Source organism: Heptranchias perlo, chromosome 1 (genome assembly GCF_035084215.1).
Source record: "Heptranchias perlo isolate sHepPer1 chromosome 1, sHepPer1.hap1, whole genome shotgun sequence".
Lineage (NCBI taxonomy): Eukaryota > Metazoa > Chordata > Chondrichthyes > Hexanchiformes > Hexanchidae > Heptranchias > Heptranchias perlo.
Window position 1 is genome coordinate 194,324,945 of NC_090325.1, and position 19,641 is coordinate 194,344,585.

Below are 19,641 nucleotides of genomic sequence, written 5' to 3' on the forward strand. Positions count from 1 at the left end.
AAGGCAGAGTGTACGGACTAAGGAAAAGATGGCTGCTCCCCAGCGCCCCACCCCCCCCGCTGGAGGTCCACACGTCATTCACACTGGTCAGCGTCCGCACATCAGTAACGGCCACTTGTACAAGACAGAAGGGCACAGCCACTCTCTGCGGATCCAGAGGTCGGCGACAAAGAAGGAGGAGAAGGGGAAGGAGGAGGAATGAAATGGGCCTTTAGGACGTGGTAGGAAACTCATAAATATTTTAGTTTGTTTGTAGAATTGCTGCCAGCAGGAATTCAAAAGAGGAAAAAATAAGCAGAGATAATTTCAATATGTAATTTGTACCCTGCAGCAATTGTATCCGCCTTTTGCAGGAATAACTTAGTCACCACACAGAACTTGAGTAATCTCTGTTGAACCAGTTACTAGACATACTCATTCCCATCCTCGAGGTTCTCATTTGTTTTAGCTGGAAACTCAGCTAACTTTTATTCTCTTGTCCAACCAATTTTTTCTGTTGCCCACCAATATAACCCTGTCCCAAGTGACTATTTGTCGCATGTGACCTCAGGCTGTGATCGTAGGTGAGATTTTTTACGGCCGAGTCCGATTCTATCCTCACCTCATGTCCACACTTAGAATCATACAGTCCAAAAGACGGCCATTCGGGCCTTCGTGCCTGTGCCTGCTCTTTGAAAGAGCTAGTCAATTAGCCCCACTCCCTCTGCTCTTTCCCCATAGCCCTGCAAATTTCCCCTTTTCAAGTATTTATCCAATTCCCTTTTGAAAGTTACTATTGAATCTGCTTCCACCGCCCTTTCAGGCAAAGCATTCCGGATCATAACAACTCGCTGCGTAAAAAAAAAATTCTCATCTCCCCCTGTGGTTTTTTAGCTAATTATTTTAAATCTGTGTCCTCTGGTTACTGACCCTCCTGCCAATGGAAAGAGCTTCTCCTTATTCACTATCAAAACCCTTGTAGCAAGGATTGCTGTAAACCCCAGATACACCGTGTTAACGGGATTCCGCTCCAGTTATGGCGGCTGATGGGGAGAAGCCCCCCGAGGAAATTTCTAGTGATCTCCTTTTTCTCATTATAGTTCACTTAAGAGAGAGTAAAATATCGCCCTCAAACATCTTAATGCACGGCTCTAATATTTCAACACCAGTCTTTGAAGAGTTATCCAACCAGTTAAACAATCCAGCCAGACAATATTCTATTGTTATTATTTAGTTGCTGTTCCAGTCCTAATTCATTTCGCTTCTCCTTTCCTCCTCAATGCCCTCTGAACCTAACAAGAGAAACTCACCAAATTATGGTGTGCGTTGTCATGTCAACCGGACTTTTTCTTTTAAAAAAAAAACACTTCTAATGTGGCTAGGAGCTGGTTATCAGATCCAACCCTTTGTGACTAGGAGACAAAAGGGAACTGGATAAATACTTGAAGGGGAAAAATGTGCAGGGGAAAGGGCGGGGTAAGTGGGACTAATGGGCTAGCTCTTTCAAAGAGATGGCACAGGCACAATGGGCCGAATGGCCTCCACAATTCGAAGTGTGCACAAATGGACATCGGGTGGCGTATCATTCTATGATTCCATGACACAAATCAATATTCCTTCCAGGGTGCAGTTGGGTTTCGTGGTGTCATTCCAGTAAAATTATACAAAATGCAGCAGTGTGGCCGTGTGAAGTTTATCACGAGTTAAAAGAATAAACTAACATGGGACTTATTTTCTTTCCCCCAGAAACCTCCCACCCCAGGCAATTAGCATGACCCAGAGGTACACCCCCCTCCCCACCCCACCAGTGCAGGCCCACTCCCTAATAGGGCCATCCATAAAGGATGAAAAACTTCGAGCCCACCTGCCTGGACGTCCAGACATCGGGGCCTTAAGGTGGAGGGCGGAGGCCAAGAGTCTCTGAGACCCAAAGATCTCCCCGTTACAGGGGGAGGGGTGGGGTTTAAGTATGTAAAAGAACTTGCCTGCAGGTTATCTCTGTCCCCTCACGTCCCCCGACCACCTCCCCGCCCAAAGACCTCTTCGGTCCGCAGGGGTCCCAGCACTAGTTTTCGATGTGTAGTGCCTTCAGGCGCCCTCTCTGTCAAGGAGCAGGGAAAGATTCGGTGGGCTCCGCAATGCCCATCTCTCAACTCTTTTCCATTGGGTGCAACAGGCCTGTGCTGACTGTAATCGTTTTTTTTAAAAAATGTGATGTTGGAAGAAGAGAGAGAGAGAGAGAGAATTTTAATCCCATCAGTCTGAGCTGGATAGTAACCCAAGTCCCAGAGACGGACAGTGTGTAAATACAAGGCGCTATCCAATTTCTCAAACCGCCAATAGAGTTCTTCACATTCAAGGTCATTTTGAAACATCAACCAGCAGGGAAGGTGGTTTAAAGTCTGCCTGATTGTAATTGTATCCTGGATCAACAGTGAGGCTTAATCACCTACTCAATCTACTGCTAATCTCCTGTTTCTACAGAAGTTGTGTGAAATGTCAGTTCTTCATGTGTAACCATCTTTAACCAACTCTCTAGGAATTTTACTTGACGACATTAGATTGTTTCACACCCATTATACAAACTCTGTTTCCAAGTTCATTTTGTACTCTGGTTCTGGGAGGTTGGATAAGGTTAACAAATTCATGCAAATAATATGGACATGAAACATTGGCCTCGGACTTGCACACCCTGACAATCTACTCAGGCGTTCATGGTAAACACGAAGGGGTCAGGAAGCCACTCGGCAACCAGCTGAAAGTGAGGAAACATTCCGGTCACTAGCGGCGATTCCGTGCTCCCAGCGGATGGTCGCGCTCGAAGAGGGCGCTGATTGGAGACAGGGCGACAACATCACAACCCCAGGCCTCCGACCCACACTCCCATCGAGTGCTGCTCCCTGCCGGAAGTGCGGGACTCGGGAATCATCCCCTATAATTCTTTCCTCGGCGTAATGAGATGTGCAGCTTGTGTCGACTCAATTGACATCTTCCTCAGCCGGAGTCGGGGGGGGGATCCAGCGGCAAGTTTAACAGAAGTGGGTTTTTTTTAAGGCAGTGGCGATCCAACAAAAAAAACCCACCGGCAACGGTAAAAGTGAACGACCGCAGGTGAAAAATGAAGCTACTGCTTTCTACCCCCGCCCAACCCCGCTCCCCCCTCCACCACCCACACCGTCCCCTGCCGGACAGGAAAATTACTCTCGCGATCGCTTCACTCTGTTGGATTCTGACAACTGTAACAGAGGAACTTGCTTTTATACAGAGCCTTTCACGCACTTTGAAACTCTTCTTTGAAATAGCGCCATGGGATCTTTTACGAGCAGGGGAGTTCTCCCCCGTGTCCTGACTACTATTTATCCCTCAACCAACACCACCTCAAACAGATGATGTGGTTGTTATCACACATTGTGGGATCTTGCTGTGCGCAAATTGGCTGCCACGTTTCCCTACGTTACAACACTTTAAAAAAAAGTACTTAATTGGCTGTGAAGCGCTTTGGGACGTCCTGAGGTCATGAAAGGCGCTATAGAAATGCAAGTTCTTTCTATCTATTTAAGTTTCAGGTAAAGTACCACTCGAGTTTCAAACTACTGAATAAGCTGTGCAGAAATCTGATGCACAAATCACACACTTGTGCAGATTTTATGAGCTGTAAATTTCTAGCTGCACACTACAGCTGGGAGATCAAACACACTGCATTGGATGACAAGGGCACTCTGTGCCATGATAACTAATACTGTTGGCACCAACTGCATGGCAGTAGCAATGCTCGCTGCTGGCTGTCGGTTTTCGCAATACATCCGGCTCTCTGGTAGGACGTTGCCGTGGTTCTCGCCTTCTCCTGAGGACACTCACCCTCTTGTTGATCTTCTCCGTCTCTGCCGATTATTAATAACGCACATCAAATACTCTGAATGGTCTGAAACAATGCCCTTCCGCCTTTGTTTAAAAAAAACGCAACGGCCCCGATTTTGATATGGGGCGCAGGCGAGCGAGCCACAAAGCGGGGGGTGGGTGGGAGAACCCGGGGGGGGGGGGGTCTGGGGACATGGGGGCCTGGTCTTATTACCATCTCGGTGATCTGCCTATGGGGTTGCCAACCCTCCAGGGTTGTCCTGGAATCTCCAGGAATGAAAAATGAATCTCCAGGACTCTGCTGGGAGCAAAAACCCGAGGGGGAAAAATCAAAGGGGCTTTAACAAAAGTGTGGGATTTTTCCTTCATTTTCTTTCAGCATTTTGGTTTATTAATTATAAAAATATTGGGGATGGGGGCAGGGGGTTAAATATAAAAGGTTTTTTGACAGAGAGTCAACAATCATCCAATCGAGTAATGAAGAGTCTATTCGCTTTCCAATTGGCCGTGGTAAGGCGATTCCCTGTGAGGATGGACATGTTGGGCAACCATTGGCGGGAGAGTGGGGGCGGGGAGCCCCGAGGCAGGAGGTCCTGGGTTGAAACCTCCAAGAATATGTCCAAGCAGAGCTGGCAACCCCTTGACCCGCCCGGGGTAGGGGGAGAGCGGGAATTCAGCGGCAGGAGGCCACAGCCGGGAACCCTGGTAAGTGTGCGGGGGAGGGGGGTGAGGAGGGAACTCTGGATGCGATCAGGGGAGACCGGGGCAAGGGAGGCCCAAAGCTGTCACTGCCTCCCTCCCCAATCCCCGCTCCGCTCAGGCCTCCGACTAAAATGGCTGATCGGGCCCCTCGCTGCCTTCCCGCGGGCGTCCTGCTCAAAAGAGCGGGATAACTTCGGGACACGGCGAGCAGTCAGCGGGATACGAGGGGGGTAATTGACTGCCCTCATTTTAAAAGCCCATCCCCCCACTCAGCCCGGTTTCCGCCCAGAGTTAAAATCAGCTCCAATGATACAAACACGTGCTACAAGGGCATCCAACTGCATCTGATCCACTAAAACAGGGAAAACTCCCGATTCTGGGAGGGGGGAGGCCCTCTAACTACAATTCATTCAAAGTTAATATTGAACAGAAGTATAGGGGAACTATTGGTGTAAGAGTTATATTAGCATAACCCAACACAAATTGCCCTTTAACCAGTAAATATTGTACTAAAAGTTAAGTACAGATTGGAGGGTGTTATATGGAAGTGAGAGTCGACGCATTAGCCAACTTAATGCAAACCTTTCTCCTAGAATTGGGGGAAATATATTACACAAGGAGGCCATTTGGCCCCTCACACCTCTGCCGGTCATCTCTGCACTCCTCCAATTCTGGCCTCTCGCACATCCCCGATTTCCTTCGCTCCACCATTGGCGGCCGTGGCCATTCCGCTGCCTAGGCCCTAAGCTCTGGAATTCCCTCCCTAAACCTCTCCGCCTCTCTCTCCTCCTTTAAGACGTTCTTTAAAACCTACCTCTGTGACCAACCTGTCCTAATATCTCCTCGTGTGGCTCGGTGTCAAATTTTGTTTGATAATCGCTCCTGTGAAGCGCATTGGGTCATTTTACTACGTTAAAGACGCTGTATAAATCCAAGTTGTTGTTGCTAGCTCTTCAACAAGAGTTATCTTCTCTAATCCCAGTCCCCTGCCCTTCCCCCACGCCCTTTTATACTCATCCTTTTCAAATGCTTACCCAATTCTACTTTAAATGATGTTACAGTCTCTGCCTCACTTGCGTTTACGATATAAATGACTCATAACATATACAACCACAAATCCTGTAACACGCACTTCAAAGCACTTGAGAATAACTGCAGTCCAGTTCCGTGACGGGGTTACAGGACGCAGCTAGATTTTGCTGTTACGTAACACTGGTAAGTGGATAAAAACTAGCTCGCCACACCTCACTGAGAATGAAAGGGACTTCATTCCCTGCTATGTGTTTTACATTGCAACAAAGGCTTCAAGGAAGTAACAGTCAGATTATCTGGTTAGCTCTATAGACCAGGAAGTCAGAGCCAGGTGATGGGGAAGGAGAGATGCTGCAATTAGTTTCCCTGTCCAACTCTGGGAAAGGACATTCATTTACACAACACCTTTCACTACCTCGGGACGTCCCAACGCACTTCACAGCCAGTCAATGAAGTGTAGACACTGTTATTTTGTAGGCAGACACGGCAGCCAATTTGCTCAAAGCAAGGTCCCACAAACAGCAATGAGATAAAAGAACCAGTGACGTTTTTAGTGGCATTGGTTGAGGGATAAATGTTGGCCCGCTCCCCTGCTCTTCTTCAAATACTGCCATGGGGTCTTTCACAAGCTCCCAAGAGGGTAGATGGGGTTTTAACGTTAGATCTGAAGGACGCCACCTTTGACAGTGCAGCACTCCTTCGGTACTGCATTGAGGTGTCAGCCTGGATTATATGCACATGTCCCTGGAGTGGGAGGTTTAACCCACAACCTTCCGACTGAGAGGGGAAATTGCTATAAGTGAGACAACAACCACAACTTGCATTTATACAGCACCTCGAACGTAGTCAAACGTCACAAAGGCGCTCAACAATGGTGATTATCAGGCAAAATTTGACACCAAGCCACGTAAGGAGATATTAGGACAGGTGACCAAAAGCTTGGTCAAAGAGGTAGGTTTTAACGAGCATCTGAAAGAAGGAGAGAGAGGTAGAGAGATTTAGGGAGGGAATTCCAGAGCTTAGGACCTAGGCAGCTGAAGGCACGGCCGCCAATGGAGTGATTAAAATCAGGGGATGCGCAAGAGGCCAGAATTGGAGGAGCGCAGAGATCTCGGAGGGGCTGGAGGAGGTTACAGAGATAGGGAGGGGCAAGGGCCATGGAGGGATTTGAAAACAACAATAAGAATTTTAAAATCGAGGCGTTCCCGGACCGGTAGCCAATGTGGGTCAGCGAGCACAGGGGAGTGATGGGTGAACGGGACTTGGTGCGAGTTAGGAGACGGGCAGCAGAGTCGGCAGCAAAGTCCTTTCCCAGAGTCGGACACTTGGCAGCACTCTCTGTGAGCCAAATGAAGGGAAAATAGATGGGCATTCCCACTCCCCATTGCTCTCCAGTAATCCCTGCTGTTAATGAAAATGTGTGGGCATCGGGTGGGGGAGTGGTTTGGCTTCAGCTGCACAATGACTGAGTGCGTCCATCATCTGCTCAATAGCTGGGGGCTGGGAGAAAGAGTCCAGACCAAAGCACCAGATTAATGAATACGTTCATACTGAATAGGGCTCCTTTTACAGCATCTCTAGGTTCATCTTTTGTCTCTTTACTTGTCAAATTACCACCCCCCCTTTTGCCTTGCACCATCATCCCTTTTGTCATTTAATCACTCCTGCCCTCCACCCTATCACAGACCTTCCCTTTTGTTCTTTCCTCCACCCCCTCCCCCCAATCTTTCTTTCCCTGTCTCTGTACTTTGCTTAAAAACTGTTAAACCTCTAACTAACTTCTTCCAGTCCGGACGAAAAGTCATCGACCTGAAACGTGTTTAACTCTGTTTCTCTCTCTCCACAGACGTTGACTGACCTGCTGAGCTCCAGCATTTTCTGTTTTTATTATTCGTGATTAAAGGTCCTGTTTTCGCACGGAGAGAACGGGGTAGAGTCTCCGTTAGACAGCATTGGTTTTATCAACGCAATCCGCCTAAACCAGCGTAAAAGATCGTGGAAAATCAACCGCAATTTACATCAGGCGGAAATCGAGTCCCTGCGATCTATCGCGTCGGTTCAAAAATTATCACGCCCGAAATAACGAAGGCGGCGAGTTTCTGCCAATTGCACCCGTTCGAGGAGCGTCTTTCAAATTGAGCTCATTTTCTTAGGCACACGGGCACTAGTCGGCATGTTTTAAACGTTTTTACAAATTAAAAAATATTTAATTTACTAAGAAACTGACCAGTGTGCACCAAAGAAACTATTAAATGGTTCAGTATAGGTTTTTAAAGTCATTTTCAGTGATTTTAGATCAGGTTACTCACAGGTAGAGGACTGGACACTTATTAAAAATGCTTATTTTTTGCAATGAACCCATTTTCAGCTGCTTTACTAAAACCACACCAGGTTCCCACTCTTAAATACACCAAGGAATTATTTCTTTTCTTAGCAATAAAAAGTAACGGTTACACTCGATTAAACAGCCAGATTGCATTGGTTCATGGAAGATTTTACATCTGCGATTATGCCAATGCATTTTAGCGGAAACTTGGGGAAACTTAGCGGGCAATGGGGAAAGAGCAGGGGAATTGGGACTAATCGGATAGCTCTTTCAAAGAGCCTGCACAGGCAGATGGGCCGAATGGCCTCCTTCTGTGCTGTACCTACTGTGATACTACTGGAATGTAACCAAACCAGCGCAATTTTCACCCAATTACCAACTGCGCCCACCAGCATGGACCTGTTGGGCCGAATGGCCTGTTTCTGTGCTGTACGTTCTTTGTAAAAGCGGTAACTCTACCCCAGTGCGTGCAAGCACTGTTTGTAAGATTGCAGACACAATTTATGAGATCGTATTTAAAATCCTCACACCCAGCCTCAGTCAGTATCCCACATAACAATAGTCATTCATCGTGAAGCTCTTAAGAGATGTTTTTGATGTGAAAAGCAATTATAATTTTAAACTACGTACAAATCTGAAACCCATTTCATACGAACATACGAATTAAGAGCAGGAGTAGGCCATTCGGCCCCTCGAGCCTGCTCTGCCATTTGATAAGATATTGGCTGATCTGATTGTGACCTCAACCCTACTTTCCCGTCTACCTACTATAACCTTTGACTCCCTTGTCAATCAAGAATCTATCGAACTCAGCCTTAAAAATATTCAATGACCCTGCCTCCACCGCTCTCTGGGGAAGGGAGTTCCACAGACTCACGACCCTCAGAGAAAAAAATTCTCCTCATCTCCGTCTTAAATGGGAGACCCCTTATTTTTAAACTGTGGCCCCTAGTTCTAGTCTCTCCCACAAGGGGAAATATCCTCTCAGCATCTTCCCCTTCTAGTCCCCTCAGGATCTTATATGTTTCAATAAGATCACCTCTCATTCTTCTAAACTCCAGTGTACACAGGCCCAACTTGTCCAGCCTTTCCTCATAAGATAACCCCCTCATCCCAGGAATCAGTCGAGTGAACCTTCTCTGAACCGCCTCGAAAACGATTATGTCCTTTCTTAAATAAGGAGACCAAAACTGCACACAGTATTCTAGATGTGGTCTCACCAATGCCCTGTACAACTGTAGCAAAACATCTCTACTTTTATATTCCATTCCCCTTGCAATAAATGACAACATTCCATTTGCCTTCCTAATCTCTTGCTGTACCTGCGTACTAACTTTTTGCGATTCATGTACTGGGACACCCAGATCCCTCTGTACCTCAGAGTTCTGCAATCTCTCTCCATTTAAATAATATACTGCTTTTCTATTCCTCCCGCCAAAGTGGATAAGTTCACATTTTCCCCCCTTTAAAGGATATCTGTAAAGTGGGGGAAGGGCTTGTGCTATGATTTATCTAATCTTGACTCCAGAACTAAAAAGTTGCATGTGGCAGCTTTGCAATCCTAAAAGAATTACAAACAAACAATGCGTATTCAAACCTCTGTGTGTCACAACCAATAATAAGGAACTGCTGTTTATTTACAGATCCACCATCATTATACCCAATTCTGTGAGTGAACCAGCACTTGTAACCAAGTTGGAAATACTGGGCCATATCTGTCTGAGGGGATCTCAATAAATTTTCCACTTCTCTGCTCCTTCTGAGAGGCTAGATATACAGAAACTATTTCCTCTGGTGGGGGGAGTCCAGAAAAATGGGGCATAACCGTCGGGGGTCATTCAGAGGTGATGTCAGGAAGCATTCCTCACACAATGGGGAGTGGAAATCTGGAAAACTCTCTCCCCCAAAAAGCTGTTGAGGCTGAGGGTCAACTTTCATCACTGAGATTGATAGATTTTTGTTGGGTAAGGGGTATTAAGGGTTACATAAGAACATAAGAAATAGGAGCAGGAGTTGGCCAATCGGCCCCTCGAGCCTGCTCCGCCATTCAATAAGATCATGGCTGATCTGATCCTAACCTCAAATCTAAATTCATGTCCAATTTCCTGCCCGCTCCCCGTAACCCCTAATTCCCTTTACTTCCAGGAAACTGTCTATTTCTGTTTTAAATTTATTTAACAATAAATTTGTTAAATAAATTTACGGTTACGGAACAAAGGCGGGTAGATGGAGTTAAGATACTGATCAGCCATGATCTAACTGAATGGCGGAACAGGCTGGACGGGCTGAAATGGCCCACACCTGTTCCTGGCGCGGAGCCTCTCCCGCCTGCAGCACACATCGAAAAATGGCGCAGGCCTCTATTTCCCATTCGTTGGTTTTAACGGCAGAACCTCATGGGCTGAACCCCTGCAATGTTCTGATATGCGCTGCCTGTGGCACGAACACAGAAGTGGAAAGTTTACTCTCCCTTATCAACCGATGGACAGGCATCAAAATAATTAACTAGGGGACCTGTCTTTTTCTGTCCTATAGCTATAATAATGTGTCAACCGTGGCTCAGTGGGCAGCACTCTCGCCTCTGAGTCAGAAGGTCGTGGGTTCAAGTCCCACTCCAGAGACTGGAGCACAAAATCCAGGCTGACGCTCCCAGTGCAGTACTGAGGGAGTGCTGCACTGTCGGAGGTGCCGTCTTTTGTATGAGACGTTAAACCGAGGCCCCATCTGCCCTCTCAGGTGGACGTAAAAGATCCTATGACGCTATTCAAAGAAGAGCAGGGGAGTTCTCCCCGATGTCCTGGGCCAATATTTATCCCTCAATCAACATCACTAAAACAGATTGCATGGTCATTTTTTTTTATTCGTTCATGGGATGTGGGCGTCACCGGCAAGGCCGGCATTTATTGCCCATCCCCAATTGCCCTTGAGAAGGTGGTGGTGAGCCGCCTTCTTGAACCGCTGCAGTCCGTGTGGTGAAGGTTCTCCCACAGTGCTGTGTGGAAGGGAGTTCCAGGATTTTGACCCAGCGACGATGAAGGAACGGCCGATATATTTCCAAGTCAGGATGGTGTGTGACTTGGAGGGGAACGTGCAGGTGGTGTTGTTCCCATGTGCCTGCTGATCTTGTCCTTCTAGGTGGTAGAGGTCGTGGGTTTGGGAGGTGCTGTCGAAGAAGCCTTGGCGAGTTGCTGCAGTGCATCCTGTGGATGGTACACACTGCAGCCACAGTGCGCCGGTGGTGAAGGGAGTGACTGTTTAGGGTGGTGGATGGGGTGCCAATCAAGTGGGCTGCTTTGTCTTGGATGGTGTCGAGCTTCTTGAGTGTTGTTGGAGCTGCACTCATCCAGGCAAGTGGAGAGTATTCTATCACACTCCTGACTTGTGCCTTATAGATGGTGGAAAGGCTTTGGGGAGTCAGGAGGTGAGTCACTCGCCGCAGAATACCCAGCCTCTGACCTGCTCTCGTAGCCACAGTATTTATATGGCTGGTCCAGTTAAGTTTCTGGTCAATGGTGACCCCCAGGATGTTGATTGTGGGGGATTCGGCGATGGTAATGCCGTTGAATGTCAAGGGGAGGTGGTTAGACTCTCTCTTGTTGGCGATGGTCATTGCCTGTCACTTACCTGGCGTGAATGTTACTTGCCACTTATCAGCCCAAGCCTGGATGTTGTCCAGGTCTTGCTGCATGCGGGCTCGGACTGCTTCATTATTTGAGGGGTTGCGAATGGAACTGAACACTGTGCAATCATCAGCGAACATCCCCATTTCTGACCTTATGACGGAGGGAAGGTCATTGACGAAGCAGCTGAAGATGGTTGGGCCTAGGACACTGCCCTGAGGAACTCCTGCAACAATGCCCAGGGGCTGAGATGATTGGCCTCCAACAACCACTACTATCATTATCTCATTGCTGTTTGTGGGAGCTTGCTGTGCACAAATTGGCTGCCGCATTTCCTGCATTACAACAGTGACTACACTTCAGAAGTACTTTAAAGTGCTTTGGGACATCCAGAGATTGTGAAAGACGCTATATCAATGCAAGTTCTTTCTTTCTTTAATAAGGTGCCAGCCTTCGCTCAGCAAAAGCACTCTCAACCTCTGAGTCAGAAAGTTGAGAGTTCAAAACCCACTCCAGGACATGCGACACTTCCGTGCAGTACCGAGGGAGTACTGCACCGTCTTAGAGATGAGATGCTAAACTGAGGCCCTGTCTGTCCTCTCAGGTGGATGTAAAAGATCCAATGGCATCATTTAATGAAGAGCAGGGGAGTTCTCCCCGGTGTCCTGGCCAATATTTATCCCTCAACCAACATCACTAAAACAGATTATCTGGCCATTAGCACTTCGCTGTTTGTGGGATCTTGCTGTGTGCAAATGGGCTGCCGCGTTTCCTAAATTACAACAGTAACTAGCCTTCAATAATACTTAATTGGCTGTGAAGCACTTTGCGACGCCCTGAGGTTGTGAAAGACACTCGATAAAGGCAAGTTCTTTCTTTCCTTTATTTAAATACTGTACAACCCCCTCAGGCCAGTGTGATTGGAATCACACGTCACAGAACCAACAGATTCTAGTGAAGTGATCTGGGACCTGAATTGAGGTTTTCATTTGTCTACAGGGCTACGAACACCGGCACAGGTTACAGCTATTAATCCAGTAAGCAGTGATTGGACCCAGGTCAGCCTTTGACACGGGCATGGTTTACAATGGTCCCACTGGTGATTGGCCCTAGGCTTTCAGTATTTCTTGTTTCCCTCACTAACCTGCTACACCTCACAAATCGACCTGCTGATTTTAAAGCTGCTGAACTTGGGAGATTAAGCCACTTTCCCAAATGTTTAATGAACTGTTTTGCTTTTCAACACCTTACTTTGGGTGAGAAGAGACTTGTAATGCTGCTAACTAACGGGGAAATTATAACTGAAAATGCTTCCCCTTCTCAGAGAAATATTTGATTTACAAATGGTCCAGATTTGTACTCTATGCTTCTAAACTGTGGGTCTGTTATTGTCAATGGGTATGCATCTCAAATAGATTTTTAAAAAATATATAGAAATCCTTATGTTCAAATGTCAATCTTTAGTTAATGACAGATTAAGGAGAGGGATTATCATCTCCTCTGACAGGTCAGTTTCTGGAAGAGCAAGAACAAATTACTCCTAGAACTACTAGGCTTTATTTTCAATGTAGATAACAATGACAACAGCAAGATGTCTTTACATAAAGTGCCTTTAATGTAGTAAAACACTTGTATATAAACAACAACTTGCATTTATACAGCGCCTTTAATGTAGTTAAAGGTCCCAAACTTCTTCACAGGAGCGATTATCAGACAAAATTTGACACCGAGCCACACACGGAGTTATTGGGACAGGTGACCAAAAGCTTGGTCAAAGGGATAGGTTTTAAGGAGCGTTAGGTTAAAGACGCTTTATAAACGCAAGTTGTTGTTGTAAGGTAGCGTAGTTTGATTTAGCTCTAACAAGATTTGGAAAAGGACCATTTCTTGCATTCTATCGAGCTGTTTCCGCGCTCTCAGCCAGGATCGCAGGGAGCAGAATGAAATAAATTGCACCTGCCCAGTACATGAATGCTCACAATATACACCCTGTGAACGGCAGTTCAGAAGCAGATCACATACATAGGTCACCTTGACTAACAGATACTTGTGTTGCTTTGGTTGAATTGTGGATTGGTTTATTGTTTTACATGAATTTTTTGAGCTCGGTGTGATTACATACACTAACAGCTCTTACACTCACATTATTAAGAATTAAAAAGTTAAATAAAAAAGTACTTAAGTTTAAAACTTAGCCCTGTGCACTATATAAAAATGGCCTCAGCAATTATCTGGAAAACATTGGGAAACTCCACTCTAAAATACTCCTCATAATTTTTGCACTTTATTACCATAGAATCTCTGTACTGTCTGTGGACGAAGTCATGGATTTTGCTGTTTCCTTGTAAGTCAGGTGTCTTTGAGCTTTGCAGAATGCGGTACTCACCTGTTCACTGGGAACTGTTAACACATTACATCATGTGCTCAGCTATGCACCTGTTGGCTCAGGTACCTTAGAATATGCATATCAACTGGGACGTACCTGAGCCCGAGCCAGGCTCTGATTACACAATGACTCAGCGATGAGTTCATGCCTAACCTGCTGTAGGACCTGTACGTTACCTAGCTACACACCACTAAATCACCGTTCTACGTGGTATAGATTCAGCTCACAACTACCTAAAAAAAAAATGACTGGATGCAATAAATAATTCAAACTAACTTAAAGGTTAGTCACAGCTCAAATGTGTGGCTTCATTTGACTGCTAACCATGACATTCTGACAGGGATATGTAGCGTAGATAAGACGTACACAGTCAAGAGCAGCCATAACTCAGGGGCTACGAGCCTGAATCTTCAAGCAATTTGCAAATCTCAGCATCAAATAGTTTTTTTTGGAACTCAATTTTAAAACCAAAAACAAAACAAAAAAAAATTAAGGATATTAGTGACCATTAATAAACATGAATGCTGTATGCCTTTAAGAAATCCTCGTACATCGTAGGAAAGGTCCAATGAACAGATCAATTGTTGTTGATTTCACTCCTATGAAAGAGTATCTTTTTAATAACGCCCAATTTAAATTAATATTTTTTTTAAAAGAAAGAACTCATTACATCTTGATAATTCCATAACCAAGGAATTATTTCTGAAACACAATCACTACAAACAACACATAAAATGAAATGACCAGTCACTCTTATTTTCTGTGGGTAAGTGGAGTTCGCTGGGAAAGTGGAAGGAACTCCATCTTCTTCAGCAGGGCCTTGGGGTTGCTTTAAACAGATGGACTGGGGGAGCCTCACCGTAACTGGGACCAGGACGACAGACAACAACAACCTGCATTTATATAGCGACTTTAACGTAGTAAAACGTCCCAAGGAGCCTCACAGGGGCAATTAACAAACAAAATTTGACTCCAAGTCACATAAAGAGATATCAGGACAGGTGACCAAAAGTTTGGTCAAAGAGAGAGGTTTTAAGGAGCGTCTTAAAAGGAGGAGGGAGAGAGAGAGGCCAGAATTGGAGGAACGCAGAGATCTGGGAGGGTTGTAGTGCTGAGGAGGTTACAGAGATAGGGAGGGGTGAGGCCATGGAGGGATTTGAACATGAGGATGAGAATTTTAAAATCGAGGTGTTCCCGGAACGGGAGCCAACGTAGGTCAGCGAGCACAGAGGGTGATGGGTGAACGGGACTTGGTGCGAGTTCGAATATTCCACAGCAATCTCACCCAAAAGATAGCTAGGGTCGTTTTTAACATCACCACCTGGGTAATATCCTGAGAGGAACCATTGCAGAACCCGCCCAGCTTTCATTCCATTGAAATCAATGTAATAAGAATCAGGCGGGGTTCTATAAAAGGCAGGCCATCAGTTCCTGATAGAGAAAAGTACCCCCTTCCACCCGATAGTGCCAGCCTTGATTCAGGGGCTCAAATCCTAGACTTGACTTAGAACCCATGACCTTCCAGTTTAGAGGTGGAGTGGTACCAACTGTGGCAAGCTGACATTTGAAACCTTAAGAACTGTTTGGAATATTTTAGTGCATTTGGTTGACTCTCCCACCTCCTTTTCTCACCTTCTTCATCTCCCTCCCCTCCCTTCTTTCCCTCCCCCTCCTCTCTTCTCTGCTCCCTCTTCCCTCCTCTCCCTCCCCCTCTCTTCCCTCCTCTCCCCTCCCTCTCTCTTCCCTCCTCTCCCTCGCTCTCCTCTCCCCTCCTCCCTCTCATCCCCTCTTCTCTCCTCCCCCTCCCCTCCTCTTCCCCCTCCTCTCTTCCCCCTCCTCTTCTCCCTCCTCCCCTCTTCTCTTCTCCCTCTCTCCCCTCTTCTCCCTCTCTCCCTCCTCCTCTCTTCCCTCTTCTCCCTCCTCCTCTCTTCCCTCCTCTCTTCTCCCCCTCTCTCTCCCCCCTCTTCTCTTCTCCCTCCTCTTCTCTTCTCCCTCTCTCTCCCCCCTCCTCTCCTCCTCCTCTCCTCTCCCCCCTCTCTCTCCCCCCTCCTCTCTTCTCCCTCTCTCTCCCCCCTCTTCTCTTCTCCCTCTCTCTCCCCCCTCTTCTCTTCTCCCTCTCTCTCCCCCCTCTTCTCTTCTCCCTCTCTCCCCCCTCCTCTCCTCTCCCCCCTCTCCTCTTCTCCCTCTCTCCCCTCTCCTCTTCTCCCTCCCTCTCCCCCCTCTCCTCTTCTCCCTCCCTCTCCCCCCTCTTCTCTTCTCCCTCTCTCTCCCCCCTCCTCTCCTCTCTCACCTTGTAGTTTGTGGCTGTACTCGGTGCGATCAGACTGGCTTCTCCTCAGAGTGCTGCTCTTCTCCTCCTCGCCGGCCCCCGCACTCTCGGCGATGATGGTGTCGGTCCGGCGCCGCTCCAGGATGTACAGCCTGGGTTTGAAGAAGCCGAGGTTCCTCCGCTTGCCATTGCCCCCGGGAGCGCTGCCGCTCTCTTTACTTTCCATTGCCCTGCTGCCGGTGACTGAGTGCCAGAGTGTGGACCCGCTGCCTCCAGTAATCCCAGAGACTCCTCCCAGTGTCTAGACACACACACCTCCAATCCAACCTGTGCAAACTCCAACTATCTTGATTTCCTCTCCCTGCCTGCTGTTTTAAATGCAGGGACAATTCGAGTGCTGCAAACTTGAATTTGTATATTATGACACACACATGGAAATGTAATGATGCATTTAAAGGGAATGTGTTCTTAGAAAAAGTTTTTGCAAGATTCAAAAATGCTCAAATGCTGAGGAGCTGCTTCAGGGCTCTTTGTATTGCAATTTACATCATTTACTTCTGTTTAAAAGGATTGGTGTGCTTTGTCACAAAACAATTTTAAAAAGAACATCTTATTGATTTAATGTTACTCCACCATTGGCGGCCGTGCCTTCAGCTGCCCGGGCCCTAAGCTCTGGAATTCCCTCCCTAAACCTCTCCAACTCGTTACCTCTTTCCTTTAAGACGCTCCTTAAAACCTACCTCTTTGACCAAGCTTTTGGTCACCTGCCCTAATATCTCCTTAAGTGGCTCGGTGTCAAATTTTGTCTGATTAACGTTCCTGTGAAGCGCCTTGGGACGTTTTACTACGTTATAGGCGCTATATAAATGCAAGTTGTTGTTGTTAACAGTCACATACGTAACCACATAGAATTAGTGCAGGGGTGCAGTGCGAGCGACTTAAAGTATTTGTAGGCGATGCCCTCCAATTAGAATATCTATCCATATATATTTTGGTGAGCATGGTCGCGAGTGCCCCCACTCTCTAAACATTTAAGCCAACTTCGGGTAAGTTTAAAAAGAACTCGGGGGGTCCAAAAAAACCACCTGAGCACTTCTACCTACTTTACAACAGTGACTACACTGCAAAAGTACTTAATTGGCTGTAAGGCGCTTTGGAACGCCCAGAGGTCGTAAAAGGCGCTATATAAATGCAGGCTTTTTTCTTGAAGTGCCTTAGGACATCTTATTATGTTGAAGGCGCTTTATAAATGCAAGTTGATGTTGTTTTAGCTTGAATTGACTGGAGTTATACTGCGTGCCATGTCGAACCCAGTCATATGAGACCCAGGGAGAGGGTCTCACACTACACCTTCCGTTGAAAATACCCCTACATTGAAATTCATTGACTGTGAAGCGTTTTGGGACGTCCTGAGGTGGTAAAAGGCACTATATAAATGCAAGTTCTTTCTTAAAGTCAAATCAGTCATTAACTTTCGGTGTCTTCTTGTTTCTTTTATTTTGTTCATTTTTTTAAAAAATGGTTTAAACAACAAATACAGATGATCTCAATAAGGAAATGGCTGGAAGGAGTTAGTGAGACAGTGGAATTGTTTGAGAGGTTGAACTAATCCCTAGAATAGAAGCATTGTTGGGTTAATGAATGGATTTGCTGATGTTAATTCAGCCTCCTGAGTCAACCTGGTTCAGCAACTGCACCAATTTGCACTTATAATTCTCATTTGCTGGTTGATCCTGTTTGGATTTTATGGGCCCGGAGCTTTGAAAAGGGCAATCCTTCGAGTTGTTCCTCATTGCTGGGTAAATCCTAAACCAACACCAAGCTCTGTGAGCACATCAATAACTTGAGATAAAAGCAAGCTAATGGAAACATGGATTTAAACTTTATGGGCTGGATTTTCCTCTTTGTGACGATGTTCCGGCAGGTTGGAATTTCGAATCATACAATGATACAGCCAGGAGGAGGCCATTCGGCCCATTGTGTCTGTGCCGGCTCTTTGAAAGAACTATCCAATTTGTCCACTCCCCCTGCTCTTTCCCCATAGCCCTCCAATTTTCTCCCCTTTGAGTATTTGCAATCATAGAATCATAGAAAGGTTACAGCACAGAAGGAGGCCATTCGACCGATCGAGTCCGTGCCGGCTCTCTGCAAGACCAATCCAGCTGGTCCCACTCCCCCGCCCTATCCCCGTAGCCCTGCAAATTTTTTTCCTTTCAAGTACTTATCCAGTTCCCTTTTGAAGGCCATGATTGAATCTGCCTCCACCACCCCCTCGGGCAGTGCATTCCAGATCCTAACCACTCGCTGTGTAAAGAAGTTTTTCCTCATGTCACCTTTGGTTCTTTTGCCAATCACCTTAAATCTATGTCCTCTGGTTCTTGACCCTTCCGCCAATGGGAACAGTTTCTCTCTATCTACTCTGTCTAGACCCTTCATGATTTTGAATACCTCGATCAAACCTCCTCTCAACCTTCTCTGTTCCAAGGAGAACAACCCCAGCTTCTCCAGTCTATCCACGTAACTAAAGTCCTTCAACCCTGGAATCATTCCAGTAAATCTCTTCTGCACCCTCTCTAAGGCCTTCACATCTTTCCTAAAGTGCGGTGCCCAGAACTGGACACAATACTTCAGTTGTGGCCGAACCAGCGTTTTATAAAGGTTCAACATGACTTCCATACTTTTGTACTCTATGCCTCTATTTATAAATCCCAGGATCCCGTATGCTTTTTTAACCACTTTCTCAACCTGCCCTGCCATCTTCAATGATTTGTGCACATATACCCCCAGATCTCTCTGTTCCTGTACACCTTTTTGAATTGTGCCCTATAGTTTATATTGCCTCTCCTCGTCCTTCCTACGGAAATGTATCACTTCACATTTTCCACGTTAAATTTCATCTGCCATGTGTCCGCCCATGCCACCAGCCTGTCTATATCCTCTTGAAGTCTATCAATATCCTCCTCACTGTTTACTACCCTTCCAAGTTTCGTGTCATCTGCAAATTTTGAAATTGTGCCCTGTACACCCAAGTCCAAGTCCTTAATATATATCAAGAAAAGCAGTGGTCCTAGTACCGACCCCTGGGGAGCACCACTGTACACCTCCCTCCAGTCCGAAAAACAACTGTTCACCACTACTCTGTTTCCTATCACTTAGCCAATACCATATGCATGTTGCTACTGCCCACTTTATTCCATGGGCCGCAATCTTGATGACAAGCCTACCATGCGGCAGTTTATCAAATGCCTTTTGAAAGTCCAAATACACCACATCACCTGCATTGCCCTCATCGACCCTCTCTGTTACCTCATCAAAAAACTCTATCAGGTTAGTTAAACACAGTTTGCCTTTAACAAATCCGTGCTGACTTTCCCTAATCAATCCACACTCGTTCGAGTGACTGTTAACTCTGTCCCGGATTATCGATTCTAAAAGCTTCCCCACCACTGAGGTTAAACTGACTGGCCTG

At 46.4% G+C, this 19,641-nt stretch overlaps 1 protein-coding gene across 1 annotated transcript in view; it reads right to left on the reverse strand.

The window, feature by feature from the left end:
* Positions 1-16,398, reverse strand: part of arhgef38 (Rho guanine nucleotide exchange factor (GEF) 38) — a 70,078-nt gene extending 53,680 nt beyond the window's left edge. The window contains exon 1 of the mRNA XM_067984577.1: positions 16,194-16,398. Within this exon, the coding sequence (XP_067840678.1) occupies positions 16,194-16,398 (205 nt within the window). The remainder of the gene's footprint in view (positions 1-16,193) is intronic.
* Positions 16,399-19,641: the final 3,243 nt, after the last annotated feature.